The sequence below is a fragment of the Acipenser ruthenus genome, chromosome 6 (assembly GCF_902713425.1).
Source record: "Acipenser ruthenus chromosome 6, fAciRut3.2 maternal haplotype, whole genome shotgun sequence".
In the NCBI taxonomy this organism is placed as follows: Eukaryota; Metazoa; Chordata; class Actinopteri; order Acipenseriformes; family Acipenseridae; genus Acipenser; species Acipenser ruthenus.
In genome coordinates, this window is record NC_081194.1 from 45,977,618 (window position 1) to 45,994,526 (window position 16,909).

Consider the following 16,909-nt stretch of genomic DNA (forward strand, 5'->3'; position numbering starts at 1 on the left):
CTTGTTAAGATGATATTTCAAGGTACCAGCACAATCGTTGTTCATATCAGGAATTCTTATTATCGATGCCAATAGCCTCACTGAAAACTGTACATTGATAACATACTGCAAATTGATACTATTGCACGTATACAGCTTCCACTGACCTAATACTTGCATGTATATATATTATTTTGTCCATTCCTGTAAACCAACATGTCTAGTTATATACTGCTACTGGAGCATCACTCTGTGGCCTTTACTTTGAATGCTATGAAAATCTCACTACAAATTAGTCAGATTAACCAATTGTAGGGTGTGCTGGTGAGGAGTAAACCGGGTTTACTCTGTATTCTGATATTGTCTCTATCTTGCTCACAGCTGATCTGGAGAAAATGACTAGTGTTGAGCGGGTAGCATTCCTTCAGGAAAAACTACAGGACATACGAAGTCATTACATTTCTCTCAAGTCAGAGGTGGCTTCCATCGACAGAAGAAGAAAACGTTTAAAGAAAAAGGAACGTGAAAGTAAGTTATTGATGAGCCTTTTCAATTACAGTTGTACGTGGATACAAGTCACCAAGTGGATGAAATCCAAGATGCGAGACAAAGGGGTTGATTTTCAAAGTTATCAAATACAACAAACACAGCGTGCTCTTTCTCAACCAACAGTAAAATGTCATGAACTGTGACAGTTTGGCTATAGTACTTTTGCAGGACCTATATAAACTGTGTAAATCATGTGCAACTGTATCTTGACCGAAACACTTGGTTCTCATTGAGAGGCCGACTAATGAGAAGTAAAAAAGGACATGGGTCTGTAAGATGGGATTGAAAAAATTACAATTAAGAGATAGTGCCCGTCGATGATGACTCTACCATGTGATAGTTGACTGCGACGGGAGTTATGTATCCCGAGGCAAAGGCGAGGGCGCGAACGAAAGTCAAGGTCAACTATCACACGGTAGAGCCATCTCTGAGTAAAGACGTTCTAAGAAAATGGTCCCGAACATTTTTTAAATAAGGATGACATACATATAAAGAGAAAAACAATGAGTTTTTATTTAGTAAATCGATTTTTGTTTTTTACTTGTTATGGTTTTAAACCCCTATTTATAATCTGGACATTGCCTGAAAAATGAACGGAGCAATTACTGATGGAGTCTGAACTGTTTGTTATCATCATTTGAGCTGACAGGGAGTGGATTGGCTGGTGCGGTAGTGACAGGATACACTGATTGATTTGAGTCTTGTTTGGAGGATCCAGCTGAGGAAGTATAGTTGACCAATTGTGTTTTTGCTGAACATTTGCTGTCCAATAGCTGCAAATTGAGCTTTCCTTACAGTGTCCTGTTACAGACATGATTTCTCTTGTCTCCACACTAGAGTCAGATAGAATGTTGTCAGTTTAGCTGTAAGCAGGAAAGCAATTTTAAAAAAGCCGGTATTATTATTTGTTTATTTTAGTCTTCATCCAAGGCGACTTAGAGACTAGGGTGTGTGAACTATGCATCAGCTGCAGAGTCACTTACAACAACGTCTCACCTGAAAGACGGAGCACAAGGAGGTTAAGTGACTTGCTCAAGGTCACACAGTGAGGTCAGTGAGTGAGCTGGGATTTGAACCAGGGACCTCCTGGTTACAAGCCCTTTTCTTTAACCACCAGACCACCCAGCTTTGATTAAATTTGATTCACAGTTGGTGCTGAGATGTTCAGCGGGCATCTACCATCTATTAGAGCCCGCTAAAACTGGAAGCTGGTTGGTTGACGGCACTGAATCGTTTTCTAATGGCTGTTTCACCTTTAGTGGAACTACTAAAGGGTATATTTGCAGAAAGAGCATGTCTATTGCCACATTATTATTTTCTCCATGTGTATCAAATCCTATGTAGACACACGTGTTGCAAGTGGGGCTACATGTACATTAAGGTGAAACAACTTCAATAGTAAATATTATATTTTTTGCTGTCACTTGTAGGCAAAATTCCAGTCTTATAAATCCTTGGCCTTTTGATATCAAAACCTTGGTTATCACTCCTATTAATCGGTGGAGATAAAAAGGGGCATTCTTTTATTGGTTAACACTGGATTTTTTTTTTAAGGTGCTGCCGCAGCTTCCTCTTCATCCTCCTCTTCATCATCTCCATCCTCCAGCTCTATCACAGCAGCCGTCATGCTGACTCTGTCCGAGCAGTCTGTGTCTGGCTCGTCTCAGAACAGCGGGAGTGTGTCCGTGGAGTGCAGGTGACCCGCGGAGGACACGCCCACAGCACTCTGCACTTAACTCTGAGGCTGAGGGCTGTTTTTAAACTGACCGAGGCACAACAACAAAAAAAAAAACAATGAGCACTATTTTCTATTTACAGCTGTTTTCTTGGCAAGCTAACTCTGCACTTAAGTGCACTTTTATGAAGAAGAAAAAAAAGTATAACGGACCTGTGTTAAAGTAGTTCTTGGGTTTTTTTTTCTGTTTTTCTGTATGTTTGTTTTCCTTCAAGCAATAATTGTTTCCATGTTGTCTGCGGGGATTTTTTTGTTGTTGTTTTACATCAACCTGATAGGCCTTCCAGTGTGGAAAAATGCTTTCTGTTTACCTTAACTGCACAGGCTGAGATTATGTCCAGTTTTCCTTTGGCATGTTGCTATATTTATAAGCTGCAACAGCTTCCATGTGTAACCCACAAGTTGTTTTTATCACGGCTGGACCAGTTGGCTATTTCATTTTTGTTTAACTTCTTAAAGACACTCATATGCACATACAAAACATATTCAGATGTACAGGCATATTCATTTTGAGCAACAGTTTTACAAAATAAATACTGTCATCAATTTAGAATTTAAGTGGTTTTAGTTGCTCAGTTCAACCACAAATAAAGAACTGTAAGCACAGATCCGGCATGTTTATGGAATTTTGTGTTCACATCAGATGTCTGCAAATCTACTGCCAGCTGTGTTACAAGTAGTTCAAAATGTTAATGATTGTTGAATAGTTTTAAAAGGCCTGTTTTTAATTTTTTTTTTTTTTTTTTTTTTTTTTTTAGTCCTATGAAAAGAATTGACAAGCTTTTTTGTGAACACGACTATGCTTGTGTTGGAAAAAAATGAATTGAGAAAATGTAAGCTTGTACACAAGCAGACTACATTTAATATATCTAATCAAAAAATAAATTACTTTCATTTTGGGTTTTTTTATATTTATTTTTTATGGGTGGCTAAGGGGGGTATTAATGTATTTTAGTACTGAGGATGATAATAATTAACTGCTGTTTTGTAGAGTGGACAGAGACAGAGTGAATATAGGATTAAAAAGAGTTTTAAAAATGGAACAGCAATTATGTAAGGAATTGACTGGAAGTGGAACAATAGATTATTTGCGTTCACATATTTTGATCTTAACAGTACTCAAATTTCGCAATACTGGAGTTTTGCTTTTATGCAGAAAATGGTACACAGTAAAAATCAAAGCTTGTACAATAGTGCCACCTGCTGGCTGCTAACTGCATTAACCATGAACAAACTACAAAGTTTAACCCTCCCCACCCCCAGTCATCTCCTAATGAACCAGTTAACCAACCAGCCAATAAGGAACTTCTGAGTTTTCAGCCATCCATTATTTCCCTTTATGTTGCAGCAGTTTCTATAGGTTATAGGATTAACATTTACATTACAAAAATTAACTCCAGACTGTTTCCTTTGTATTGTCTTTACGTTGTATGATAAACTAAAGGTCTGTTTCATTTGGCACTTGTATGTAATGTATGCCTTTGTTATACATTTGTATATTGAGAAGTGTGTTCAAGTCAAGCTATTGAATATCTTGCACTGTTAATACAGTGTACTTTTCTGTACAGACTGTTTTATTGTTTTAATTGTAGCTCTGTATACATTCTCGAAGGGAAAAGCATGTGTCTTTAATTTTCATTTGTTTTTATTCTTTTTTGTTGTCAGTGCAAGGTGTGGGAGAGAATTTCCTCCAATTTGATTTGTAGATATGTTTGTCAAGAATCTTTACACAACTTTTCTAAGAAAAGCGGTTTTGGTTTCTGTAGCTTGTGCGCTTCTGAAATGGTTTTGTTTAAATGTGATTTCAAAAGTATTTTCAACCTTGTACATGGGTTGTAAAGTTTTCTGGATCTTTAAAAAAAAATAAAAATATTAATAGTTTCTTGACAAAGGGAGGAAGCTTGTAAGAAAGCTTTAAAGTATTTATTAGGTTCTGCAAAGGATTGGAGTCGTGTAATTTATTGTAAAAATGTAAGCAAAAAAAAAAGCCTCTGTTGAAATAAATGCCATAGTTTGTGAATCCTTCTGGCTTTCCTTCAATTGTAAGATTTTAAGCAATAACATGCTAACCTTCCCATATATATATATATATATATATATATATATATATATATATATATATATATATATATATATATATATATATATATATAATCATAATGGATGAGAAGGCCTTTTTGTTTTGACCATTGAACTCTCTTTGGCCAAATGTTACCTGAAAGTAACATACCAGTTTTTGCTCCCTTACACACAAAAAAAACAGCAACCATAATGCAATTCTCTCTCTTTAAGGGAGGAAGCTAAATAAACCAATAGTAGACTTACATTTGTCACATGACTAGTATTTCCTTTCTTCAACACCTTTTACAACCCAGATATAGCACATGTGCAACGGCCATTAGAGTGCTTTTAAAAATTGCTCTAAAATAACAGTTTTCACAGCTTTTTTTTTCAATAAAAAATGGTTTCACAATCTTGGGTAAGTTAAGAATTATTTTTCATCACTTTACCTCATTTTCACAAAATATATATTATGATAAATTAATGAAATAGGTATGTTGCCTCAAAGCAACATTGAACCACAATGGAATATCAATTTCCAACTTCTTTTTGTTTACACATGGTCATATTCTAAAGTAACCAGCCTATTATTACCATCATTATTATGATTATCATCATTATTACTGTAATATGAATAAAATATTGTTCTACCATATATTTTAATATTATACTGTAATATTGAATATCATATCAAAGCTTTTCAGCATTACATTATCATATCATCCACGCTGTGTCATATAGTTTAGTATTACAATGCTGTTTTATATTTTCTATGTTTAGAAAATGAATACAACCATGTTTTATGGCAAAGGAAAAAAGGAAAAGGCAGAATTGGCTTTCCCCCTTGATGATAGTGAGGATGAGCTAGGGTTTAGCGATGAGGATGAGGAAATGGATAGAAGCAGTGAAAGTGAGCATGAGTCAGATCACAGTACAGATACAGGTATTTTGAGAGAATAATTTGGTACATCCAGCTACTGCTTACACTTTGTGTTCACGTCTACACGTATGGGTATGCTTCATGAGGTAAATTTATTTATATTTAGGATACATTTACAATTTCTATAATAATCATTTTTTTCCATACATTGTTTATTGCCTTTGCAGAGCAAATGGAGCAGGAGGAAGTGTTGCCCCTTTTGAATCTGCTCTACCAGATGAAGTAAGGGCTAGGGGCCAGGATTGGCAAAGCAGGAGGTGCATTTGTCCTATTCCCCAATGGAAGTACAGGCTGTCTGAAGCTTTTGAAGTTTAACAGCCAATTGACTACTTCCAACACCTCCTGAAGCCAGCCTTTATTGAATTTATGGTTGAGCAAACCAATCTCTATGCAATACAATCGGATCCAAACAGGCTGCTAAATGACACCAATGAAGAGATGGAACAATTTATCGGCATATGTTTTTATATGTCAGTGTATGGTCTGCCACAATCCCGCATGTTCTGGTGTACATCCACTAGAGTTGATTGTGTGGCATACACAATGGGAACACATTGCTGGGAGACTATCAAGCGTTTCCTTCACTTTGCAAACAATGATGATCAAGTTCCTGCTGGACAGCCTGGGCATGACAGGCTTTTGAAAGTGCGACCACTGCTAACATCTCTTCTGAAGAGCTTCAAAGCAACCCCAATGGATGAGATGCTCTGTGTAGATGAGCAAATTGCGCCATTTAAAGGCAAAAGTGCAATGAAGCAGTACAACCCAAAAAAGCCCAAACGCTGGGGGTACAAATTGTTTTTACTGTCCGACAGCAATGGGATCATATACAATTTTGACATCTATACGGGATCCATTTCTCCAGTTGATGGAATGCCAGATATTGGTGCAAGTGGGAATGTAGTTTTGCGGCTTGTAAGCATCATCTCAGACAACCTCTCCTACAAAATATTCTTTGACAATTGGTTATGTAGCATTGACCTGCAAGTGGCTCTACAAAAACAAAAGATCCACAGTGTGGGGACAGTTAGACAAAATTGTCTGGCTGGATGCACCTTCATGAATGACAAGGAAATGAAGAAGGGAAGGGGAACCTTTGAAGAGAAAGAGACAAAACACAATGGTGTGTACCTCAGGGCAGTCAAATGGTTTAACAACCGTCCGGTGACTCTCCTGAGCACCTATGCAGCAGCCAACCCAACTTCCACAGTGGAGAGACAAGAAGAGAAAGGAAGCTGTTCAAGTGACAGCGCCAGTATTGTCAAATTGTACAACCAGAGTGGGGTGGACCTCCTGGATTCGCTCATCGCACTGTACTGAACCAAGTTAAGATCCAAGAAGTGGTACCATCGCATTGTCTTCCAGATGATGGATTTCACACTTGTGCAGGCTTGGCTCCTGTACCGGAGAGATTGCAGAGATTGTGGCATCCAAAAGAAAGAGCAGCTCAGTTTATTGGAGTTTAAAACTGAGGTATCAAGCTGTCTGCAAGCAGAACAAAATCAACCTGAAGAGGAAGGGAAGACCATCCCACTGTGTTGAGGCAAGTCTGGCTGAAAAAAGGAAGAGAGGGCGTGTGGGTCCAGTGCCATCGACACCTGTCCACCAGGACAACACAGACCACTGGCCTGTTTGGGCAGAAACCAGGGGTAGATGTAAATACCCAGGCTGCAAAGGAATCATCAAGGTGCAATGTGTGAAGTGTGGTGTTTTCCTCTGTTTCACTGTTGAGAAGAACTGCATGTGGAAAGAACACATTTGAGCAGGATCACTGGACAAATGTAGTTTTTGCATTATGATTAATTGTTTTTAATTCTGCGTCAAAATTATAATTTTGTTCCAAGAAGAAAATGTAATGTCATGCATGAAATTAAAATAAAAAGTTTGATTTTCAAAAAAACTGTGTTACTTTCATTTGTTCTATAGTTGTTCAATGTTGCCTCCAGGTTTAACCCCAAAGTACCCCCACAGATTTTGGGGGGAGGGAATTTAAGTTTTGGTAAGGCTAAGTTGGACCATTTTAAGTGCTAAAAACAAATAGAAACATTTTTTTCAACAAGAGGGTTAAGAAAATTCAGTAGAATATAATCCATCTGATTTTAGAAATGTGTGTAAATATGTCACATTGTACAGATATCACATATTTTATAAGGCTGATACAATGACATATTAAAAATGGAAGCTAATAGAGCTAAGTTATGTGCTCCCTTCGAGGAATTTAGTTCTAGCGGCCTCAGCTCATGGTGACCTCAAAGGAAAACAAAGTGTTGGAGGTTCTGTATACTCTTTGTGCCTGGACTCAAACCAGTGCCTGGTGCTTGGGAAGATGGTGAGTGGTTCACGTTACTGGCCTTCAAGTGAAACAGTAAACTTGACACTTGTTGAAATATTTATCTACCAGACTAAGAAGTTATTCAGTTTACATTATGAATGAGAACATTTAAGGGGCTTGTGATTGATTAAGTTCAGTTGAGTTCAAATTAAAGGTCAACATACTAGCTAAACTCTCCCCACCTGCATCAGTTGCCACCGGCTGGAGGCTGCCAACAAGTAACATAGCCAGTAAATAGAAGAGTTTGGAAGTGCATACATTGATATAAAAACAAGAAGAAATATGCCCATCTATTGTAAACAGCAGTACCCAAGAAAGGTGGCATTGTGAGAAAGCAGTTGCCTTTTGAAGTACTATGTCTTGCCCATCCACAGAAAAAGGACATTAATTCCCTCCCTTTATGAACATTTTAAGACACAGAGGGAAGTTAGATTTCAGCTTTTACTTAGAGGACAGTACTTTTTCCCTGTTCTTTTACATGTTTATGATGTTTTTAATCAGTGAGTGGGTCTTTCAATCACTCAAATGTTGTATTTTATTTGATAAGTCTGTTAAAGTGCTTTGAGGAAGCGCTCAGGTGCTGCTGTTCCGTTCTAGTTGCCCGCCATTGACCCATGTAATGTAGGCTTGATGGGTCAAAGTGTCTTTATGTTAGTAAGGGCTAGACCAGCATCTAGTGGTCAGTTACTATATGTATTGGCAAAACAAAATAAAACTTCATCAAAAGGGGTAGATCATTAGATTGTGTCAGTCAAGACACTTTAGCGGATCTAGCCTATTTTAAATATGTCTATGGTAGGCAAGTAGAACTGAAGTGCATCTCCTGAACTCAGATGTTAGCGTCTTCGTACAAACACACAAAATAAATAAATAAATAAATAAATAAAAACAGTAATTGCAAGAAATATTCACATTGATTGCAAACAAAGGTAAGGGGACAATTTAATTTGAAACTTTAGTTCTAACCTTGTACATTTTTTTTTTCAAATATAGTCTCTGCGTTATATTACTACAATCTGCATAATATACTGTCGTTGCAATAAATGAAATGCCATGTTGTATTAAATCCTTAGGCATTTTGTAAGTGATCTATATTCCTAACCACTACCCCTAATAAATCCACAAAAGTTTACAAAATAGCATTAACTAAACCACCCAAAAGCATGTGTACGTGTATTTGTACTTGGGCACACAATCAGACACAACAAATGTATTTTATTAACTAAATTCCAACAATAAAATGCACCTTTTGGACACTACAGCGTGATTATGTCTGTCACTAGGAACCAATGTACGTTCGATTTGGTTTCTGGTAAGGCGAAAGATTGTGCGGACCACAAAAAGAAAACGTCGTGGTTGAGTTCGAGTGTGTTTTGTTACCACAGTAGGAGAGAAAGCTGTACAACAGTGTTACACATTTGCGATTCTGAATATAAAAACCTGTAAACATCAAGTGAATAAAATACCATCAGTGGGAGAAACCGGGTTGTTTACAATGAAAAAAAAACGAGGAGGTCAATGGTAAGTTTAATACGGTGGTGAGAATGTAAATCATTTCGGCCATTTATTTGAATGCATCAGGCTTTAGAATTAACTTGTAGAAGATCTGCACGATTTGGAAATAATCCATTTACAAACAAAAAGAACAGCGTGATACATAATGGTTAAGCTCTTCACTTTTATCTGTTAAGCATGTGTCTGGTTTGTTATAGTATTTTACTACATTTACAATTTAGATTAACACGTGTTTTGAATAGGGTTTTCAACATGCCTTCCCGGGGCACTGTATACCAGCAACATAAATTGAGCACAAGTTAGATAAATCAGGACTCTATATCACTGCAAAAGACGCGCAATATTAATTGGTGGTCAATACTACAGCAGTAATATTATCAACGTTTCCTAGTGGGTGAATACATGATTTCTAAAGAGAGTTTCAGCTTTTAACAGCCCACCTTGCGTTCGGCATTGCCGTTTTTTTTTTTTTTTTTTGTACCTCAGAGGTTGCAACCCTAGTTTTGAATGTTGGCAAATGGAAACAATTTAACAATGCGTGACCGGAACATAGAGAAACGCACCTTTGTGAGCAGTGGCAAACAGCTATACATTCTGTTGTATCTTTAAATGACCTCTTATAACATCTTAACTTGAAATTATATTTGTTGTGTCGTGCAGTTTAAGACATTTTTTTTTAAACGTGTGAACTTTAAAAGCCCATGTTGAAAATGTCAGCTCTAAAGTTGTCTGAATTGCATGTCTACTTCATAAACTATAGCAGAGCTTGGTTTAATTTAAAACGCCCTACTGTTGCAAGCTTATGTTTTAAAGTACCGTTAGGGGTTGTAAACACACATGTGCCTTCTAATGTACAAAACACTAAAATATGGAAGAAAGTAATGGACCAACACCAAATAAGACAAGTATCAAATCTAACACCTTATGTTTTTTACAGTAGTTCAACTACTGTAAATAATGATGTGCATTTTTTGGTTTGTTTTTTGCAGTGATGCAACAAAAGCAGTCTCAGCCTCAGAAAGTTATGTGGTTGGACAAGTATCCAGCAGTCTGTTCCAAAGTAAATCTACCAACAGCACTGATACTCTAGCATCTCTATTCAATACTCAACATTCACTTGTCAATCCAGTGTTTGTCACTGCACCAAAAGTAAGCAAGCTGAACAATATTTTGTGTATTTTCAGCCCTTTTATAAAACCTGATTTTGTTTTTCTTCTGACAGCATTTACACCCACATGCAGCAAAGAAAATTAGTCATTTTCTTATCAATTGTTATTTCTAATATTGTCATTCCCCTCCTTCTGTTTTCTGCTTACTTTTTGTTAGATGCACTAATTACAGTGCCATTGTATGTGTTGTTTGGGTTGAATATTTGTTTCATTTTATGTAGCCAAGTCCTAAGAAAAGAGAGCTGAGTGAAGATGGAATTGACAAAGTTACAGACACCACCTACCAGCCACCAGCTAAAAAGCAGAAGCCTGCCAAGGAAAAACAGCTTACAGATGCTGAGAAGAAAGTGCAAGACAGGTAAGAGTGGGGGCTCCAATCTACGTAGTGTGATTATATTACTGATACAGTATGTGAAGACACTTTTTGTTTCATATTGAGATTAGAGGCATTCTATGAGGCAGCTGGTCGTGAAGCATTTGCTGATGACAGCTATTCGAAGTAAAAACGTTAACGCAAAGCTATAGAAAATGCCAAGAGAAACTGATTTTATTTTTATTGGGTTAAAAGAAATCCACAAAATCTGAGAAATTGATGACGGCTTTAACTTCACTAAGTGAAAATATCTTTGATTTTCTTTTCCTACAGGGAGTGCGCTTTGAAAAATGCTGATGATGAAGATGGCGTGACAAAGAATGCAAAACCAAAAAAGAAAGCTAAGAGCACCCAGCAACCAGGAGATAAGAGGCCAAATGATGAGGAGGAACCCCCCAGAAAGAAGAGGCCTATTAACAAGGCAGAGGAGAGGATAAAGAATAAAAGGACAGTGTTTGTGGGCAACCTGCCTGTCAACTGCACCAAGAAGGTAAGACATCAAGGTCTTAACAGTTTAAACAGTGTGGGGATTTATATACTCTATTTAATCTAGCTGGAGTCCCTCCAAAGGGTGATTTATTGTCCCACTCTCTAAAAGAATCACATATAAAATAAACAAAAAAATGGTGAAATTAAGATTTGGAAAAGACCTATATTTTAGGGTGGCGGCATTAATCATTAAAACAGACTCCACAGTCTTGCTTTGTTAACCTTATAAGTGTTTGTATGATTACACATTTCTCCATGTGATTCTGTCTTGAAATGAAGGCCATCTCAAAATCCACTGGCTAAAATGGCCCTGTCAATATGAAATGCTTTTTATACAGGGATATAGTGGATGCGCAATAGCCTCTTTTAGCATAGCAAAATGAGAATCTGGCAAAGGTTAAATCCTTTCTGTAACAGCAGAGGCACGAAGAAGCAACCATGCAATCCCCAAGTGAGCAGCTTCATCACTCTATAAAACAGCACAGTTTTACATGAAAGGGTCACAAACTGTAACGGAAGTACATCACCCTACATTATCGTCGTCCTTTTTATGAGGCTAAAATCAGATGAATAAACATCAGGGGCTCATTATAGGTTGGTTTACTAGCTTCAGCTGATCCAGGGATATTTCTTCAATGTTGAAAATTAAGTCATGATATTGCTCAAAGTACTACTTGTATGTTTCTTTTGTCTACAGATGTTGAAAGCTATGTTCAAAGAGCATGGAACCATAGAATCTTTACGTTTTCGTTCAGTGGTAAGTTTTCTTTTATCAAGTTTGGAGAGTATAATATTCGGAACCAAGTTTGCTTTCTGATGAGGTTGAGTGCACAGAAAATCTGTCAAATGATGTAGTAAATACCCAAACCTAAAAACCATACTTCAGTTTAAAATGAACGTAGGATGTTGCAGCTTTAAAAATATTACATATTTATCGAAAAGTTTTAAACAGAAATATAAGACTTGATTGTTTAAAATGTGTTGAGATCTTGCTACATTTTAATGATATTCTTCAAAAAAAAAAAATATATATATATATATATATATATATATATATATATATATATATATATATATATATAAAAGGAAATGTTTTAATATGTATTTTTTCAATACAGACCAGAGAAGACGCAACTGTTCCAAGGAAAGCAGCAGCTATACAGTAAGTGTTTTGGTGAATTTCGAGTATCACACTTGTGTGAAATTATTCAAAGCGTGCATTGCTTATCAAAATCTAATTTGTATTCTTTTTGCATCATTTTCCTATCACCAGGGTCAATAGAAAATTACGGAAATATTTGCCAAAAATTGTGGGGATATTTGACCAAATTTTTGCTGAAAATTGTGGTTATTTAGGGGCAAATTTAATACTGTTATACTGCATTGTTTAACATTTCACCACAATTTGCAATTCAGTTTTAAATTCCACGAGCGTGTAAATCAACCCTATCAAACTGTAATATAACTTTAGGTCTCGCGAGCAAGAATAATGCTCCATATTAAATTGTAATCTAATTTTAAATCTCACAAGCGTGTTTAATCCTCCAGTAGCAATATAGGAGTGTGCTGCCTCTATGTAGTTGGGGTGGCTTTAAAGTATTCACAACAAATCAATGATAGATACAAGTCAGGAAGGAGGGACATTGCCCAGCTGCACTGGGAAAGTATTTTTAAGGTTATTTTAGTTTTTGAAAGGTTATTTTATTTATTTTTTTCATATGGAAAGTGGTCAAGTCAACGTGAATTAAGTAACCGTTTCCAGTTTTTCTGCCGTTTTTGTTTATTTTTTTTCTATCGGCTGTTTTTATAGTTTTTTTTCTTTTATCGGTTAAAACCAAAAATCAGAAGCGCAAATAATAATATATAAATGAGTACTTTAACTCTTGATGCAGCAGTTAATACAATTTTATTTTAATGAAGATACATTTCAGTTCTGTTATGACTGAAACCACGGGGAAAGATGGTGCCTGTTTGTGTCTGATGCTTATATCTGTCAGGCAGAGGAAGATTTGTCTTTACTCATTCCAGCTCTCTCAAAACAGTGAGGCACGGCTGGTTTGTGCCGAGGGCACTTCGGTTTTAGAGCAGTAAACTTTGGAGCTGAAGTGACTAATCAACACCTGTGATTTGTTCCCATATCTCTTTGCAGGCGCAAGGTTCATCCTAAAAGGCACAGCATCAATGCTTATGTTGTTTTCAAGGCAGAAAGTGATGCAGAGAGTGCTTTAAAAAGGTAATTCTACTTTTATGGATGCCAGAGCAAAGAATAAAAGCAAATGCTGAAAAACTGTGCTGTGAAGCGAAGTGGAATGTAACACGATGTTTTTCCTTTCTGTAGGAATGGCACAGAGATAGAGAGTGGCTACCATATCAGAGTGGACCGTGCATGCAAGTCTGCTGCAGTAAGTAATGCTGTACAGCACAGCCTGTCTTCATTGGGACATATTCTGCATGTTTTCAAGTCTTAACCACATGAACGGTTTTATAAATAGGTTTGATAATTTTCATAATTCATGTGGTTGCATTCTGAAACACTTTTTTTGGGTCAGCGTCTCTCTTACGTAGATAATCACAAAGTGTTAAAGCATTCTTCCAATTTGAAAATGTGAATTCGCAGACATGCATGTGTCACATAAAAAAATGGGATGTTTAACTGCTTTCAGTAGGGTCTTCTCTTAAATATTCACCTAATTAATTTAGCTACTTTGGGGATTGGGTAATTCTACTTTAACTTGTATTTATTTTGTTTATATTATGTATGTATAATTTTACCTCTGTCTTGAATACATATAAAAAGTAAAGTTATTTATTTTGCACTACTAGCCTGCACATATGAAAGGTTTCACAATAATTTGTTTCAATAACACTAAACACAGCATTTCAACAGACTCCCAGTTCAAATAATTCTTAAAAGAAAAGCCCAGAATAAACTTGTATATATATTGGCTTTGAAAACATGCTGCTTGTGTTGAGTGTAAAATTAATTTTGTTTTTTCTCTTGCCCTCCAGCATGACCACAAGAGGTCCATTTTTGTGGGGAATCTCACATATGGTAAGTGTTGCTTTTTATGTTGGAAAATGTGATGAGGGCATGAATAATATTAAATTAGTATTGGAAAATGAGTGGTATGGAATTACCAGAGCTTTACAGTAGTAATAGTACTATGTGTGATTTACTGAGAATTTTTCACAAGTTCATATTGAGATGGGACTTAACAAAACAAAAAGAGACTTCTTATAATGGTATCTCCCTCTTGTGGTGATCCTGTAGATTGCAGATTTTAGTTACTTTGTATTTTTTTTTGCTATTTCAGACATGAAAGAGGAAGAGTTGTGGGGGCATTTTCAAGACTGTGGAGAGTTAGAGGGGGTGCGACTGGTGAGAGACCGGGACACTGGCATGGGGAAAGGATTTGGTTATGTGCTCTTTGAGGTAAGGAAATGAAGGCTTTTGGAACTACAGTTGTAACCCTATAGTACAGACTGCAAGCCAAGTACCAATATATTAATATAGAGACAGTAGTCTATTGAGTTTTACAGATATTTATAAATAGTAGCAGAAACAATGATGGAACTACCTTTAATGAGTGCAATCTATATTGTTCCTTGCTGACCAGTTTTAGTGTTGTGCTTACATGGAGATGGGACCTATGGGTGTTTAACTTGCACAATCTATCATACAGAAAGGCCCCCTTATTGAAGTTTCATGCGTTTTATTTATTTATTTATTTTTTAAGCCCCCCAGTAGTTTGCGATAGCTGTTGGGACAAGTAAGAATGCAAAAGCAAAGTGCACCTTAATTTATCCAAAGTGAAAATTCTCTATGAGTGGCTGTTTGCTGTTTCACATCTAGGACATGACCCCTTCATCTGAATACCTTTTATATAGGTCACTGCCTCTTAATGTGGGTGCAGTTGTCTGACTCTCGATCAATGGATAAAGGTCTCTGGGTTTTCAGTAAACCTCATCTAAATCCTCATCTTTTTTGGTAGTTGACTAATATGCCCTGGTACGCTTGTACTTCAATAACTATACGTACACCCTCGCTATAACGCCCTTCATTATAACAAACCTGGCCCCTGGACCAAGTAAAAAATAAAATATCGTATAAACACACACTGTCAACATCCCGGTCTGTACGTACGGGATGCCACCTCCGCAGTGAAGTCAACTCTTTTGTCTTAATAAAAAGTGCGCGCTGTGTAACTATACAGAAACGAAAATCATTTTATGTTGCAACAAAGCTGGAAACTATATTGATCATTTGAAAAAAGGAGTAACGCAGGCATATTTCTGTCGTGAATATAGGTCATCAAAAAGCACTTTTTTGGCTTGTTCAGCAACGATGTGGCAAGCAACACTGATGATAAAAAAAAACTAAACAAGGATCTGATGAACTTTTCATGTCGGGATGATTTGGAATAAAAGATCAGTTTGGGGTTCTTGCATGTTGGATTAAGATTTGGTGCATTTTTGTGTCATTGATTTTGAATAAATGTTCAGCTTCAATTTGGGATTTGTGCTTTCTGTACTGCGTTTTAATTATTTAACGAATAGGATAAAGCAAAGTCAGAATACTGCATATGCATTGGACCCTAACAGAATATGCATTGGACCCTAACAGGTTCGTTATAGCGAGGGTGTACTGTATAACATTTAAATTGTTATGGTATGACCCTTTATTTTCAAGATTTAGATTTTCACCTCAAATCTGTCCCACTCAAGCAGGTGAAAATACTTATTTTGCACCTATAAAACCCATGAGTTTGCAGTATGTAAACATGTTTATCTAAATATTAGTTAACACTTTCACAGTGGTTATTCACAGCAAATAGAAGCAGGATATGTGTCCCCCAATATTACCCATCGCTGGGAAAACTGGGAAATGAATTATTTGTACCTGGGAAGCCCTGGAAAATGATATATAAAATAAAATAAATAAAGAAGTACTTCTAATAGAAAAGGCACTTGAAATACACACATGTGTTAACCAGACTGGGGAAAGAAAGGCTACCTAATTATTTTTTTGCACACAGAGTACAGATGCTGTCCAGCTTGCACTGAAACTTGATAACTCTGTGCTTATGGGAAGAAAAATAAGAGTGAAGCGCTCTGTGAAGAAAGAGAAGGAGAAGCCAAAGCCAGCACAGAAGATGAAAGGACCAACTAAAACCCTGCAGAAGGGAGCAGGACCACCAAACACAGGCAAAGGAAATGCAGTAAACTCCTTCAGAGGAAAACCTGGAAAGCCATTCAGAGGAAACTTTTCAAATTCCTTCAAGGGAGAAATGGCAAAGCCCGGGGATGGGGGAATGAAAAAAAACAAAGGACTGAAAAAGAGGTTTAAACAAAAAAATGCCAAGAAATTTGTAAATATCTGAAACGCTGAGATAAAACGTACACAGTTTTTCTTTTGATGTTTTGCATTTGTATACTTTGTGAAATATAAGAGATTTGCAGATGTTATTAACAGTTACAGCCACTTATAACAATGTAAAAACTGCACCCAGTCCTGTTTTATTTGCACGTGATCAGGTGCCAACAATCTGAGTAGCCCGGCTGGTGCTGAGTTTGCTATGAACTGATTGGTACAGGAGTTCCCAAACCTGTAACAAGTCTGAGCATATGTACAAGCTGAAAAGAATAGGAAAATGCTCTCATCTTAAGCAACACAGTAAAGTGGGATATTAAATGTGCTTTTACTTCAAAGGAGAATTAAAAAAAAAAATTACATTTCAAACTATACCTCTGGTTGATACTTATTTGG

At 36.6% G+C, this 16,909-nt stretch overlaps 3 protein-coding genes across 6 annotated transcripts in view; all 3 read left to right on the forward strand.

Moving 5' to 3' along the window:
- arid4b (AT-rich interaction domain 4B) overlaps nt 1-4,283 on the forward strand; it is a 115,966-nt gene extending 111,683 nt beyond the window's left edge. For all 4 annotated transcript variants that reach the window (XM_034017500.3, XM_034017502.3, XM_059025441.1 and 1 more), the window contains 2 exons: nt 361-507; nt 2,083-4,283. In XM_034017500.3, the coding sequence (XP_033873391.3) occupies nt 361-507; nt 2,083-2,228 (293 nt within the window). In that variant the 3' untranslated portion in view covers nt 2,229-4,283. The remainder of the gene's footprint in view (nt 1-360; nt 508-2,082) is intronic.
- A 149-nt stretch (nt 4,284-4,432) lies between these two features.
- Nucleotides 4,433-7,158, forward strand: LOC131737289 (piggyBac transposable element-derived protein 3-like). Its single transcript, XM_059025443.1, has 2 exons — nt 4,433-4,742; nt 5,432-7,158. The coding sequence occupies exon 2, from the start codon at nt 5,631-5,633 to the stop codon at nt 6,582-6,584; it is 954 nt and encodes a 317-aa protein (XP_058881426.1). The 5' UTR covers nt 4,433-4,742; nt 5,432-5,630; the 3' UTR covers nt 6,585-7,158.
- A 1,700-nt stretch (nt 7,159-8,858) lies between these two features.
- Nucleotides 8,859-16,887, forward strand: rbm34 (RNA binding motif protein 34). Its single transcript, XM_034017530.3, has 11 exons — nt 8,859-9,117; nt 10,101-10,260; nt 10,502-10,638; nt 10,927-11,143; nt 11,840-11,899; nt 12,261-12,304; nt 13,292-13,375; nt 13,481-13,544; nt 14,152-14,194; nt 14,457-14,575; nt 16,179-16,887. Exons 1-11 carry the CDS (start codon nt 9,092-9,094, stop codon nt 16,521-16,523), a joined length of 1,299 nt encoding a protein of 432 aa, XP_033873421.2. The 5' UTR covers nt 8,859-9,091; the 3' UTR covers nt 16,524-16,887.
- Nucleotides 16,888-16,909: the final 22 nt, after the last annotated feature.